At 48.0% G+C, this 15,149-nt stretch overlaps 1 protein-coding gene across 7 annotated transcripts in view; it reads right to left on the bottom strand.

Moving 5' to 3' along the window:
• Positions 1-15,149, bottom strand: part of PHC2 (polyhomeotic homolog 2) — a 114,249-nt gene that overhangs the window by 24,496 nt on the left and 74,604 nt on the right. For 6 of the 7 annotated variants that reach the window (XM_033227198.1, XM_033227199.1, XM_033227204.1 and 3 more), the window contains 2 exons: positions 7,970-8,385; positions 7,533-7,698 (listed from right to left, as the gene is read on the bottom strand). In XM_033227198.1, coding sequence (XP_033083089.1) covers positions 7,533-7,698; positions 7,970-8,385 — 582 coding nt within the window. Of the gene's footprint in view, positions 1-2,763; positions 3,086-7,532; positions 7,699-7,969; positions 8,386-15,149 lie in introns of those variants that run through there. The other variant, XM_033227205.1, reaches the window with a different exon arrangement.

Below are 15,149 nucleotides of genomic sequence, written 5' to 3'. Positions count from 1 at the left end.
AGAAAAGTAGACAAAAAACACCTACAAGCACACCAGTAGGGGTTCCTAATTCTGAGACAATAATCGTGTTCTGTGTTTTTCCTTATATAAGAAAACGTAGGGAGGGGCAGCCTGTGTAAGAGCATGCAAGGCCAGACGTAAGAAGAGTTCAATTGTGTAAGATTGACCATCTACTTACTCCTCTTAACACGCCCTCTCCCCCTGAAAGATCAGAACCAAGGTATCCAAAGTATCTGAGACAGGAAATGAGTAACACAGGAAAAAGGATGTGGTCTGAAAAAGAGTGGATTCTGGGGCTGAGCCAGAGCAAGTAACAGACACAGGGTCATAGCTGAGGGAAGGGCTTGGTGGCAGGAAGAGAAATCTCAGGGTCAGTCAGCTTAGACTAGAAAGTTAATGACAGAGCAGATATGTCTGGGGAAGCAGCAGAGCACCTTCCTAAGAGGTTCTTCTTCCCTGAAGGAGGCAGAGAATGCAGAAACAATGGCTGATGAGACCCACAGCCAGGAGAATGATGACTGTGACAGAAGGAAAACGGGCTGGAGGTCCCTCTTTACTCAGAGGGAAGAGTAAATAATATATATGGAGTGAGCTTGACAAAGGTAAATTAAAAATTAACCCAGGACCTGGGAGAGAGTGGAAAGGGCCAGGAGGTGGGGACATGATGAAACACCAACATTCATTAAGCACCTATGTGCCACATGTCAGTAAAGAACAGTTTGGGGAAAATAAGAAGGGGGTGAAAACAGGAGAGAAAACATAGTTGGACAACTGAGAAACCGACTCAAGTACAAGAGAAAAGTGGATTAAGAAACTACCCCCTTTCTCAAGATTAAGGCTGGAGGAAAAAGATGTCTGTTCTTCCCTGTGTGCATGGACGAGCCTGGAAACAGATCTTGGGTGGGCTGAGAGGCAGAGCTCATGTGATGAAGAGTGCCTGGAAAGAGCAGGTGCCAAAAGAGCACCACTCCCCATCTGCCCGACCTTCTGCGAAACAAGCCCGCCCTTGTGAGTGAGCCAAGCCAGAGGCCCCAGTTCCCGCCTTGCAGGGGCTGGAACTTGGGTGCAGAAATCACCAGTGGAAAACAGTTTCTCAGCTGGTTAGAAAGTGTGAGTACTCCCAAATGTAAATCCAGATGTTGGGAGCTATTTGTTAAAATCACTTTGATATTCCCCAGTGCCTAGGGCAGTACTTTACCTTAAATGGGAGCCAAATAAAAGTATGTTAAGTCTAACTGAATGAAACCAGAACTACTTAGCTGTGCTGTTATCTTCAGATTCAAGACAGCCTCTTGCCCCGATAACCAGCACAGTCAGGTACTTTATTTCTGTTCTAAAGTCAAAACGATGCAAAGCCCTACATCCCTTGTGACCTAAACCTAAACCCTCATCAGTAGGGTCTGCCACAGGTCTGTTGCCCTGTACCAGAATAATAGATGGGCGGGTGGGGGAGGTGGGAAGATATACAAGAACAAGAAGGAATTTCCTTGCCTCATTAGCCTGTAATGTTCATGCTGACCTAGAAATCCTGGCAGTTCCAACATTTGGGTTGACTCAGGCGGGGAAGAAAAATCCCAGGTGAATGGTAATTGGATTACCCAGTTATGCTCCAGAGTCAAATGGCTGGAAAAGGCTAGGTCAGTAGGCTCTGGTACAAAGTGACATTATTTTTTTAAACCAAAAATGGAGATACTCGGGCTGATAGACAATGGGATGGAATAGTTTAAATTGGGGCTGTCCTAGAAAAATCAGGGACATATGATGGATTTAGGTCGGTAGCTTATTTTGCAAGGGATCCTCTGGGCCCAATATGCTAATGGAGAGGGGATTAACGATCAAACATGAGAGATACCCGAGGGGAAGACTGTCATTGATTTGTAAGGCAAGAAAAAGATGAGAAGAGTGTGTTCCATACACAGCACATGAAGGTACACATCGCAGGTATGGAGTAGGAAGGAAAGGAAAGTTGATCAGAACCGAAACTATGTGGGTGAGATAAGTTCAGGTTATGGAAGACGGGGGGTGGGGGTGGGGTTGGCCGGTGGGGGTGCGCTGTAGCAGGGCACTGACTGGGGCCCAGGGCTGAGGAGTTCAGATGGTAGCTTCGCCACTGGTTTGCAATCTGACCTTGGGCCAATTATTTCCGTCTGTGGACTTCAGTTTAAATAGAGAATCTCACAAAACCCGATTTTAATGTAAAGAAGCAACAAATATAGTCTACCTTCATTTGGCAGAAGGAGAGAAAACGCTCTTCTAAAAATGGAAGACAGACACAGAACAGCTTGTCCCTTTCTATCCAATTAAAAACCTCCTGAGACTGAACTAGATTAAAAACAAAACTCTCCAGCGAAGCCGGAGGCGCCTCCAAGATAGGGAGTCCACCACCAATAAAGTACGGCAGATGCCAGTAGTCATGCACCCAAACGCACCGTCCGTCCCCGGGAAGTCGCAGCGGCGGGGAGACCGGTCCTAGGTCGGGGCTGGGGTGGGGTGTGTGGGGCCTGGGGACGCGGAAGCTGCGGCGCGCCGAGGTGACACAGGGCTTCCAGGGGCGACGGGCGCGCAGGATCCCCAGGCGAGTGAGGCAGGGGAACAGGGCACCTCCCAGGCGCCAAGCGGGCGAGAGCCGCGACTGGCACGGCCTGGCAGCCGCGTAGGCCCGGGCCGCTAGGGGCACCGAGGGCGGTGCCCGACTTCCAGGGCGGCGAGCGCGGCCCCCGGCCTCCCTCCTGGCGAGAACCCCTCCCCCGCCCCGGCACTGACCTGTCCAGGGCCCGGCTGGGCCTGGCCGGGCGGGGCCTACGCAGCCCCTCGGCCGGGCGCCGACTTGCGCGGGGTCCCGGGCCCGGGCGGGCCGCCTTCTCTCCGCCGGGAGCCTCCGAGCCGGGGCCCGGGGCTGCCGCGGCGCATCCGACCGCACCGGCCTGGCCGGCGTCAACAAAGAGCGGCCGGGGCGCGAGGCCGGGAGGGGGGCGCGAGGCCGGGGCGGGAGCGCGGGCGGCGGCCGGGGTTGCGCGCGCGCGCGCGGCGGGCGCTCGAGGGCTGCAGCCGCCGCGGAGACAATGCGGCGCGTCTGGGACCGCTCCCGCGGCCGCCTCTGCCGGGGGCGGGGCGAGGGCGCGGGGCGGGGCGGGCCGCGCGGCGGGGCGGGGCCGCGGGAGGGGCGGTACGGACACGGGCCGCGCGCTTCCTTTGTGCGTCGAGCCCCGCCTCGCGCCCTCCGGAAGGCGGGTTAGGGACGCCCGGGGCTCAGCTTAGGGAGGCGGGCGCCACGCCACGAGGAGGCTGCCCTGGCCCCCTGCGCAAGTGCTCCTTGGCGGGGCGGCCCGCGACTCCCGCCTTGGACCGTTCACTCCCTGAGGGGCCTGGGGGGCTCTCGGAAGACTAATGACCGCCAGTCACCGAGAGCTCAGTTCGTGCCAAACCCAGCTCGCACTCTCCCCACTTTTGTTCACAACGACCCTACAAGTCATTCTCCTTCCTACTGGGAACCGAGGATCAGAGAGAAGTCATGGCCCAAGTGCCCCGGTCACACCTCTATGAGCGGCCTCGGGCTTGCGGCGGAGGCTTATTATTGAGGAAGTGGCTTCAGGCGGCCCGCCGTGCCTGACACACAGTTGGAGTTCTCTTCCCCAAGCGCACAGGGTGAACCTGCGCCGTCGTGGCGAAGCGTACTCATTCAGCTCGCGCGCGAGGGGCTGCTGGGGTACAGAGAGGTGCAGCGTGACACAGTCCCCACCCTCGGGAGCGCGAGGCGCAGGAAGGTGCTGGACCCATGCCAGGGACTTCATTCTTGACTTCCCTCTATTCCCAACACGGCCCCATTTTCTTGCCTGCCTTAGTATTCATATTCGTTCCCTGCCTTTCTTCTCCCCCCACCCCTTTCAACTCTCAGGCCTCATCCCATCTTCTTTGTTTACATTTATTTTACATTCCCCGAATATTTACTTAACTCTCTTTCTCCTCTATTTTTCAAAATTTCAACCCCCCTTTTCATTAATATTCATATTCCCTTCTCCTCTGCCTCTGCATTTCTTACACTTACATTTTGTTTTATAAACTAGGGTAACACAGGATTGTATCCTCAACTCCTGTTCCCTAACATGCGCACACTTTCCTGCCTCCCTCTCTTAAGTTCCACCAGTTCTTCCTGGAATGCTCTTTCCCCCAACTTTGTATGTCCAGGTCCTACCTATCCTTTAAGGTCCAGACTCAAGAACAGCAGTTGGCAAACTTTTTCTGCCAGGGACCAGAGAGTAAATATTTTAGATTTTGTAGGTCATACGGTCTGTCGCAACAACTCATCTCTGCTGTTGCCACAGGAAAGCAACCACAGACAATATGTACATGAACGAGTGTGGTGGTGTTCCGATGGAACTTTATTTATGGGCACTAGAATTGGAATTTCAGATAATTTTCATGTATCATGAAATATAATTATTTTGATTTTTTAAAAAAAAATTTAAAATGTAGAAATCATTATTAGCTTGAGAGCTGTACAAACACTGGCAATGTGATGGTTTTGGCCATTGGGCTGTAGTTTGCCAACCTCTGCTCTAGAACGATGCCTCGTCCTCCCTGAAATCTATCCTGATAATCTCTAGTTGGCAGTAACTTTTCCTGTTTTGTAGCTTTTAAATGACTTACCTCAAATCAGTCTATGGCATTTATCACATTTTATTTTCTATTGTAATTTTTTTCCTGTGCATTTTTCATCATTCCCAGTAGACCTTCAGCTCTTGAGGTGGGGTACAGACTGTGTTTCTCTATGTGCTACCTCCCTTCCCACAGTGCTTTGCACAGAGTAGGCATTCACACATACACAGAATGGCCCAGGCGCAGTGGCTCACACCTGTAATCCCAGCACTTTGGGAGGCCAAGGTGGGCAGATCACCTGAGGTCAGGAGTTCGAGACCAGCCTGGCCATGATGGCGAAACCACGTCTCTACTAATAAAGTACAAAAATTAGCTGGGCATGGTGGTGTGTGCCTGGAATCCCAGCCGCTCAGGAGGCTGAGGCAGGAGAATCACTTGAACCCGGGAGGCAGAGGTTGCAGTGAGCCAAGATCATGCCACTGCACTCCAGCCTGGGCGACAGAGTAAGAATGCATCTTAAAAAAAAAAAAAAAAAAGACATACACAGAATGGATATTTAAGTCTTGGGTGGTTGACAGTTGTTTCCACTGTGTAAAGCTTACTTCTGTCATGAGATAGGACCTCAAGAGGAGGATGCTTGTTTGTATATCACCATGATTAGATTTCAGAAAGAAAATTTTGAGAGCTTTATGGAGAAGAAAGACAGGCAAATGTCAGTTCATTTAGGGGATTCTGGATTACAAACACTTGAGCAAAAAATGTTGATTACCACTGTTCTGGAGACGGCATGAATCCTCAGTGGGGTCTCGTATGATACTTCTATTAACAAATTGGTAAAAGGCAAATAAAACATGCTATATAATTTACAGGTGGCAAAGTTAAGCAGAGGAGTTAGTATAATGAATAGCAGAATTCAGATAGAAAAGATTCATGCCCCACCACTTGCTTTTATCTATGCCTCAGTGGTCTTACCTTTAAAATGAGGATAAAAGTTGCTACCTCAGAGGGTTATTGTCACAATTAAATGAGGAAATATGTGTAAAGTCTAGCAGAGAGGGCTCAATAAATATTAACTAGTAACCATTACTGTTGTCTTGCTAGGCTGGAACTATGGGCTAAATTTACAAGATAACAGATGTAAGCAATTATATTTTGGTTCAAACTATAAATTATACAAGTTCTAGACTAGGGAGAGCTGGCATGACAGCAGTTCCAGGTAAGATGAAACCTCAGAAACAAAAATGAAACCCAGCTCTCTGGAATTCAGGTGACAGTGCTCTGTGAACAACAGTGTCATTCCTATAGCGTTGGAGAGTTCACGGGGGCCATTCATGCACCATGCTGATGAAGGAAGGTGAGGGAGTGACTACTGTAGGAGTCAGAGTCATGGTGCTGCCCTTTCACAGCCACAGGACCTGGAGCCCCTCGGCTTTTGTTTCTGCCTCTGAATGATGGGGACAGTTCTACTTATGTCCTAGGGCTGTCGTGAGTGAGTAAACAACTTGGAACAGTACTCAGGTGTTCAACAAATTGTAGTTCCTCCCTACCATAAAACATGAATCTAGGGAACAGCCCTGCCCCTGAAACAGGCTTCTAAAGACTAGTAGCTGTTTATATTTGAAATTAATGTGCTTAATTTTGGGGACCAAATGTTAGGAAAATTAATGAAAAGGTAGAATGTAGACAGACAAGCCTGACCAGAATGATAAGAATGGAGGTCTTGACCTGTCATAAGTAAAAAATGAAAAAAAGTCTCAGATATTTAGCCTGGAGATTTTCTCGTTTTTAATGGGGGGAGAGGCAAGAGACAGTCCGACAACTGTCTACAAACACTGTATAAGATGGACTCTTACAATTCACAAGACAGAATCATGACCAATGCTGGCAAATTCCAAGGGAGCAGGTTTGACTTCACTTGAAAAGCAGCTTTCTGATAATTAGAGCAAATCTACAGTGGAATGGACTGCTGTTCAAAACCCATTCTCATCTGCAAGTGTGCAGAGAGAGAAGGGATGACCTCCTTCCCATCCTTTAATTTTCCTGCTGTTCTTTCTCCATATTCTTTTCCTTGATCCTGCTTCTGTTCCTTGTAGAACCTTTGTACCCTTTTTGCCCTGCCTTGTGCTAAGGTATTTTTTTCTTATTTCTCCATCAACTTCCAAACTCTTTTTCTCTTGGCTGTCCCCCACCCCTCCTCAGCAAACACAGCACAATGACTGCAACTGCCTACCTGAGTTGCAGGGGGTCCATGGCTCAGAATGTCACTGAGATCTGGACCAACAGTGCTGTGCAAACTGGCAGAGAGGGGAAGGCAAGCAAGCAGATCTTTGCAGAAGGCGGAGGTACTGCCGTGCCTCTCCCATCCAGATGAAGGAACCCAGCAGAGTCTCCTGAACCTCAGGAGGGGAGAGGTCCACTTGTAACTGAGCCCGCACAGACAGATGGGGATCCCAAAGCTGAGCACAGTTTCCTCAGAGATGCTTCCTGTGAGCTGAACTCATTTGAGTCCCCTTCTGCCTCTCCCTGGCATTTCCCTTATTTTTGAGATGTGGTAGCTGTTTTGCCATATTTCCAATATCAAGAACCCCCTTTCATACCAAAGGAAGCAGAGAACTGTGACAACTGGCCACCTGCCTCCACTCTCCACTTGGCGTATGTCTTTGTGGATACATCTGACACCAGTGACATGCAGGCAGGCCCCAGTGTCTGGCTCTAGAACTTTCACCTTTCTCCACCCTCTTGCTCTAATATCTTCGGTGTCTCCCTTACTTTATTTCTGGTTCATCTTCTCACATCCCTCCTCTGTTTCCAACCCCCCAGCTTCCCTGCTTGTAATAGTTTGCCCTCCCATTGCAGATGCTCAAGTGAAATGTGCCAGGGCATTGCAAGAAAGGCCAACTTTCTCCCCTCCCCCAGAACCCCACTGTGCTTCATACCGTGAGCTGGGGACGGCTGGATGTTAGGGCTCTTGGGTACAGGCAGGCCACCAGGCATGGCAGTGACAATAGCCTGCTGATGTGGTGATGGGCCAGACCGAGTCTCAGGCACACTCTTCTCCCCTGGTGCCGCTTCTTTCCAGTCATCAGGAACACACTGCTGGGGCTGTCAAAGGACAGGACAGAGAGAGGGGCCTCTCAGAAATAGCCTTTGCGTTCTTGGATACTTCCCTGCTTTCCGTGGAGCTTGGGAGGCAGGCAAGGACCTTAAGATTCAGTCATCCTCAAACTGGGGAAAGCCCTCTTTTCCTTCTTGGAATCCCCAAAGATGATTTCACCTGTCAGCCTACCCAGAAGCACTTCTTGAAGGGGCTGTGGGGTCGTCCGAGCTGTGGTCGCCCCGTGTGCTCCCTGGACCTTGGGGCTGGCTTACTCACCACTGGTGAAGCAGGCTGCAGTTGTAAGATGACGGCTGAAGTGTGCTGGAACCTGCGTTGAGGAGTGTGGGGCACGCCCTCCGGATGTCCATTCTGAGGCCCAGCCTCAGGCGTGGGAGGGTGACACTGCTGACTGCCGCCAGGCTTGTGCAGGTTGGCAGTGGGACACTGGAGCGGCAGGGCGGGTGTAACCGGGCCTAGTGGCATGGCATGGGCCTCTGAGCTGGGCTGGAGGGCCACGCTTGGAGAGACTGAGGCGAGCTGAGGGTGGGGCTGAGCTTGGAGCCCAGGTCGTGATGGCTGGGGCGGTGGCTGCTGCTGTTGTGGCTGTGGCTGCTGCTGGATCACAAATTGGGGCTGCAGGTGCTTTGAGGATGGCTGTGGGAGGAGCTGGTGTGGCTGCAGCTGAGCATAAGCTGAAGGGGGAACGGCCAGGTTAGAGAGCATGGCTTGACCTTCTCTTCTGCTGTCTTCCAACTCTGCCCCTCCCACATCCAAATAAAAATGGCTTCCCAAATTCAATGTCTCTGGTTTTCATCCCTTTCATTTTTCACCCTGAGCCTGGCCTGCTCATTGCCATGGCCTAACACATTCACTCTATTCCTGCTTTCCTCCTTTGCTGGAGGAACACTGGGCTCTTTGAGCTGTCCCCCACCCGCAAAGCTTAACTCCTCGCAACTCAAAACTCACCTCCTCTGTGAGGCCCTCTTTGGCCATTCTGGCAGTTCAGAGAAATACTGGATTCTAAGTGTGGCATGCTGTCTCTCTCCTCCGCACCCTTCATCTGCTGTTCTCTGTACCTGCAACAGCTACAGCCTCTCCACCACTCAACCCAGCTCTGCATGGCTAGTCCTCATCCAGCCTCTGGCTCTGCTCAGGCAAGGCCGTCTCCAGGAAGAGCCAGTAGACAATGGTAGTTATTGGATCCTGGCATCAGGCAGACCAGGGCTGGGTTCCTGGTTCCCTCTGTTATATACCAAGGGACCTGGGACTAACTACTCTCTGGGCCTCAGGTTCCCAATCTAAAAATTAAAAATATAATTTCTGTATAGAAGTTGTTAAAAGGATGAAATGAGAAGAAAATGACAGAAAAATGGCTTAATGTGCACAGCACAGTGCCTGGCACGTAGTCATATTCAATCATTTCTAGTCATAACTATTATATCAGTCTGGTTTAGGTTCTCAAAGTATCCAGGGTCTACCTCTATCATAATAATGCTTATTAAGGTGGGTTGTAATTGTTTCTTATCTATCTTCCAGATCATGACCTCCTTGTGGTCAGAAACTTCGTGTATCTCTCTCCAGAACCTAACACAGTGCCTGACAGGAATTTATTTTTTGCCATGTGTTGCTATACCCTCTTCCATTTTAAGCAGGCTGACTCTTTGAGGTGAGAATTCTTATATTTTGTAGTAATCCCTTCAGCGTCTAGCTCATGCCTTGTTTAGAGTAGGGATTCAGGAAATTCATCTCAGAGATTGTCTTTACACAGATCACTCTCTGGCTAGTGCCAGGCCAGCCTAGGACGAAGCAGCTCAGCTGAATCTGTCCTGTTTAAAAACTGCCCTCCACAGAGACTTCCCTGGCTGGAGAGCTAGCCAAATGCATGTCAGGCCACAGCTGGAGGCCTGCAAATGGACTTTTACAACTAAAGCCTCAAGCCAGTAAGGATAAAGGCGAATTCTGGGCCCTGAGTTCACATTTTAAAAGGATCCTGTGATACAACGGATGCAAAGTAAGCAGGTTTCAAACTGAGTTAGGGGAGGTGCCTTCCTTCTTGAATTTTGTCTATTCACATGCAAGTTTTGAATGGTCTCATCCCAGCCTGACATGGAATTCCAAGCAGAATTCCAATAGGATTTGAAAGGACAGAAATAAGACATGTTACAAAGGAAAAGCAAAATGGGTCTTGGTGACTGTCTAGTCAGAGAGAGATGGACTATGGATGGCCCACAGGGGTTTAGTATGGAGGATACTGAATGACGGGTTTGGGAAACTTGGACACCAGTGTGATGTTGAGGGAAGTGTATAGGGTTTGGGTTGATGGCAGAACCTTTGTGGAAATGCCTGCAGGCATTTGGTAATTATAAACTGTCCCTGACCCCAGTCTAAGCTGTGTCTCCTTATCTCACGTTGAATAGGTCAGAATTTAACAATCAGGCACTTTTGAGAAGGCTGTTGATAAGGCACCTGGGAGACACTGAAGAGGCCACACAGGACTTTGTTAGGGGCCCACAGTCAGAACAATCTGCAAATGATGGGCGTCGTCACTGCAAATGCAACCAAAACTTTTTCTCCCTTAATGCAAAATCATGGATTCCTGCCCCTGGAATGTGGAATCATTCTTAGGGGCTGCCCATGTGAGGTGGGAGCTGGAGATGGTCCAGGTCAGGGAGGCTGAGAGGATCAATGGCATGCCCCAGTACTTGCTGGCTGTGTGGCCTGAGACAAGGTACTCTTCTTTCTCAGGGCTTCAGAGTTTAATCTGTGAAAGAGGAGGTCTGGGCTAGGTGATCACATAAATCTCTTCCACATCTAGAATTTGATTGAGTGGCTATAGTAGGAAAGTAGTTTACAATTCAGGGTTATTAAGGAGGAAAAAGGGTTACAGAGGGAAAAGATTCTGTATCTATATAGCATAAACATACATTTGTTTTCCCAAAAGACCGGGAAAGGGGACTGCTGTCCTGGCTTCTATTCCTGTGCTTCCTCTCCTATCCCATTCTCTCCCCACCCGGTGCTGCTCATGGAAAACTGAAAGCAATTGTTTTAGGATAAACCAGGCTACTATACACCAAGGGTGGAATCAAGCTCATAAGGCTTGAATCAATTCACAGATCAGAGACCCCAAGGTATTTGGGGTATATATTAATACATCCTTAACTTTTTGAGATTAATAAAAACAAAGATCATGATTTAACTCCAGCATTATCCTGGATCCAAAAAAAAAAAAAAAATCCTTTTGTTTAGAGTATTGCAGTAAAGGGTCTTCCTGATTCCAGTTTCTTCTCTGTAATCCAGCTTAGAGAGTGCAAACTAATCTTCCTAGTGCACAGATCTGATCTCTCACTAAAAACTGCCAGGGACTCTCCTTTGTCTACAGTTGTCTAAAGCCCCTGGCAAGAATTCAGGATCTCTTTACAACATAAACCACCCTTTTAATTTTTATCATTTATTTGACCCAAGCAATCTTTACCGTTCACTGTACCCTGTACAGAGTATATGCCTTTTCTCATACTGTCTAGAGTGCCACAAATCAAATTCTAGTCACCATTCTTTGGCCTTTACAGCTGACAGGACTTTCCCCTTTCTCTGAGATGACATTCAGGCCGCTTTGCTTTGCACTGCCCTCAGAGAAGCAGTGTGCCCAGAAGTCAAGTATGAGCTCTTGAGCCAAAATGCTTGGATTTGAATTCCAACTCTGCTGCTTACCAGCTTTGTGACATGGGGTGAGTGAGTTACTTGACCTCTCTGTACCTCTGTATCATCATCTTTATTTTTTATTTATTTTATTTTTTTTTTTTGAGACAGAGTCTCACTCTGTCACCCAGGCTGGAGTGCAGTGGCTGGATCTCAGCTCACTGCAATCTCCACCTCCCGGGTTTACGCCATTCTCCTGCCTCAGCCTTCTGAGTAGCTGGGACTACAGGCACCTGCCACCTCACCTGGCTAGTTTTTTGTATTTTTTAGTAGAGACGGGGTTTCACCGTGTTAGCCAGGATGGTCTCGATCTCCTGACCTCGTGATCCGCCCGTCTCCGCCTCCCAAAGTGCTGGGATTACAGGCTTGAGCCACCGCGCCGGCCATCATTATCTTTAAAATAGAGGTAAGGGTTATACCTGTCTCAGAGTTATTCAGTAAGTGACTTATCTCTTTTAGTAGGCAGAATTTATGTGAGTCATTTGTTTCCTCCAAAATATCTTGAGTTTAGTAGATGCTCAATCAATATTGCTGAATGAATGAATGAATGACAGACAACATGGTGGGACTTGTTTATCCTACAAAACTTGTTCTCAAGGCTTCAAGTATTCAAGAAACAACTCTGTGTCCCAGAAATGCTGGAACTCTTGCCTCAAAGTATATGGGAGCGGCAAGCATACCAGCTACAGTTGCAGGACTACTTATGCACTCATTTTCCCAGAAGTCTACTATAATTGATTAGAGTTTGATGTTACCTGGCCTACAGGCAAGGAGAGTATGCCTGTGGGAGAGGAATGGCAGATCTTTTTACTAACCACTACTCTTAAGGGAAGATATACTTTCAACCATTCATTCACTCAACAAACAATTTATTAAGTACCCACCACACACCAAGTACTATGGTTGGTACTGGCTAAAACATGGTCCCTAGAAGAGACTACGGTTTAGTAAGAGACAGATGGTAGACAGATACTCTTAGCATAATTTGGTAAATATTATGATAGGCGATAAGCACAGAATATTGAGAACATGCAAAAGGGGATTCAGCTTTGGAAGGAGAGCAGAGAAGGTTTCCCAGAGCAAGTGTTTAACATGATTCAGAGTTAGGAAGATGACAAAAGGAACAGCATTTGGGAAGACTCAGAGGCATAAAATACTGTGGTGAATTCAGGGATCTCCAGGTCATCATGTATAGTTGAACCCCAAGGTGTCTAACAGAGAGGAGTCAGAAGAGGAGGCAGTTTTTGGCTGGGTCTAAGTTATGCTAGCACCTTCTAGAGGCTGCTCATCCCTAAAGATGTTTCATGTGATTAGGCTGCAGGAGGGAACTAAGGTTGGGGTTGGCTCTAGAGGTCAGTGCTCCGCATACACAAGAATAGACAAGGAAGCTCCTTTTAGAAAACTCTAAAGCAATAGCCACACAAATTTTCCATGATGCATTCCCTTGGCTTGGGGTCAGGAGGAGTTTGATAGGGGAAGTAGAGCTAAGGGAAGTTTCCCTGTAAGAAACTTATAAAACAGTGTTGGGTTGCCAGCTGCAGGGGCACTCTATGATAGTCTGATTATGCTTGAACGTTTTCAGGCCTCTTCTGCAGCCCTCTGGAAAAACTACCAAATACTTGCTGTGTACAGGATTCTTTGCTAAGCAGCTTGGAGCATTATAAAATAAACTGTTATCTGCATCTCTGCCCCTAGCCTGCCCTTGGCAGAGGATGGCAGTATAGCATAAGTCGATAAAGGCATGGGTTTTAGAGTCAGTCAGATCTGGGTTTAAATCTTGGCTCTGACACTGATAGGCTGTGCAATCTTAGATAAATTGCTCAACCTCTCTGTATCTTGACTTGCTGTTCTGTAAACGGTGATACATACCACATAGTTGTTAGTATCAAATGGAATATTTTGTTTAAACCACAAAGAGATTCACTGCCTTTGCTCAACACTTGGTACCTAGTAGATGCTCAGTAAATGGCAGCTATTCTTAAAATACTATCTGTTACTGTGTGTTGCTCTGAACTTCTCAAAGAATTTTTATCATTTAAATCTCATTTATTTCTAACAAGAAGCCCATGAAGCAATTGAGAAGTGTTTTTATTTTACAAGCAAGAACTGAGAGTAGTTTCCAAGTGACTTGTACAATGCAGTAAGTGAAGGGAAACTTGACTTCATTTGACAGGTGAGGCATGGTGCCTTGCATATTACAAGATGCTGATGGCCAAGTGAATAACAAGAGTCAGTAAGGACGAGCGAGTACAGCAAGCCTAGGAGTATTAGTTGCAGGCAGTTGGGAATTCTGGAGGCAATCTTGGAGACATGGACAACAAAAGGGGATTGTTATGCCAGGAGGCAGGGAGGGAAAGCGCCAAGAAAGTCACAAAGGGGTAGGAGTCGGAGAGAGAGACAACAGCATATTTGCTTGGCCATAACAGAGGGTCTGCATGAGGACACCAGAAGCAGTCAGAGAGGTGCAGTGGGCAGTGGGGGGAGGGTCTTGAAGGTCCCCCACGGAGTCAGTCAGTCAGAAGTCATTAACGTGATATTTAGTGAGCCCTTACTATAGACTAGACATTCCAGCTGATCAAGGAGGACATAAAGACACAGTGAAGGTTTTTTTCTTTTTTCTTTTTTTGAGACGGAGTTTTGCTCTTGACGTCCAGGCTGTAGTGCAATGGCACGATCTCGGCTCACTGCAGCCTCCCCCTCCCGGGTTCAAGCAATTCTCCTGCCTCAGCCTCCCAAGTAGCTGGGATTACAGGCATGAGCCACCACACCCAGCTAATTTTTGTATTTTTAGTAGAAATGGGGTTTCACCATGTTGGCCAGGCTGGTCTCAAACTCCTGACCTCAAGCAATCCACCTGCCTCGGCCTCCCAAAGGGCTGGGATTACAGGCATGAGCCACTGTGCCGGGCTACAGAGAAGGTTTTTAAACAAGAAGGAAATAACAGTCTCTGAGGGAGATAATTCTAGCAGTTGTGAGTAGGATGTCCTGGCGATCAGTTAAGCCTCATCCCATCAGCAGGCCTTAAGCAAAGCAGGAAGCCAAAACAAGAGGAAGTGTCATCAGAACCTGGTGACAAACTGGTGACAAGCTGGGTGGTGATGGAGCATGGGAATGAGGGAGGGTTTTCTCTGTGCCAGTCACTTGCGCAGGCCATCTCAGTCATTTACAGCCTGTGGGAAATATAATCACCTCTGTTTTACAGATGAGGAAATGGAGGTTTACAGAGCTTAAGTAACTTGATCATAGTCATTAAACTAATAGGTGATGAAACTGGGGTCTGAAACTAGGTTAACTCCGAAGCCCACTGCTTTTCCCACTGTAACACTCTGCCTCCCTGATGGCTCTGACACCAACAGGCTGTGCAATCTTAGATAAATTGCTTAACCTCTCCGGATCTAGACGTGCTGTTCTGTAAATGGTGATACATACCACATAGTTGTTAGTATCAAACGGAATATTTTGTTTAAACCACAAAGAGGTTCACTGCCTTTGCTCAATGCCTAGTAGATGCTCAGTAAATGGTAGCTATTTAAAAAATACTACCTGTTATCTGAATGTGAAGTCAAAATAACTCTGTGAGTCTGGGGTGCAGGAGGACCTTGCAATTGTGGACAGTGCTCAGGATACAGTAGAGGGGCCCTTTCCAGAGAGGAAGATGCAGGGTTTTTGTTTTACAAATTCTCCAAATTAAAAAAAAAAAAAAAACTTGTATGTAGGTGGGGTGATGTCTATCCTATAGACAGCTGAAATGTATGGGGAG

This window comes from Trachypithecus francoisi, unplaced genomic scaffold (assembly GCF_009764315.1).
Source record: "Trachypithecus francoisi isolate TF-2019V2 unplaced genomic scaffold, Tfra_2.0 Lachesis_group12, whole genome shotgun sequence".
Lineage (NCBI taxonomy): Eukaryota > Metazoa > Chordata > Mammalia > Primates > Cercopithecidae > Trachypithecus > Trachypithecus francoisi.
The sequence above is the reverse complement of the archived record's forward strand: the minus strand, read 5'-3'. Positions and strand labels throughout refer to the sequence as shown.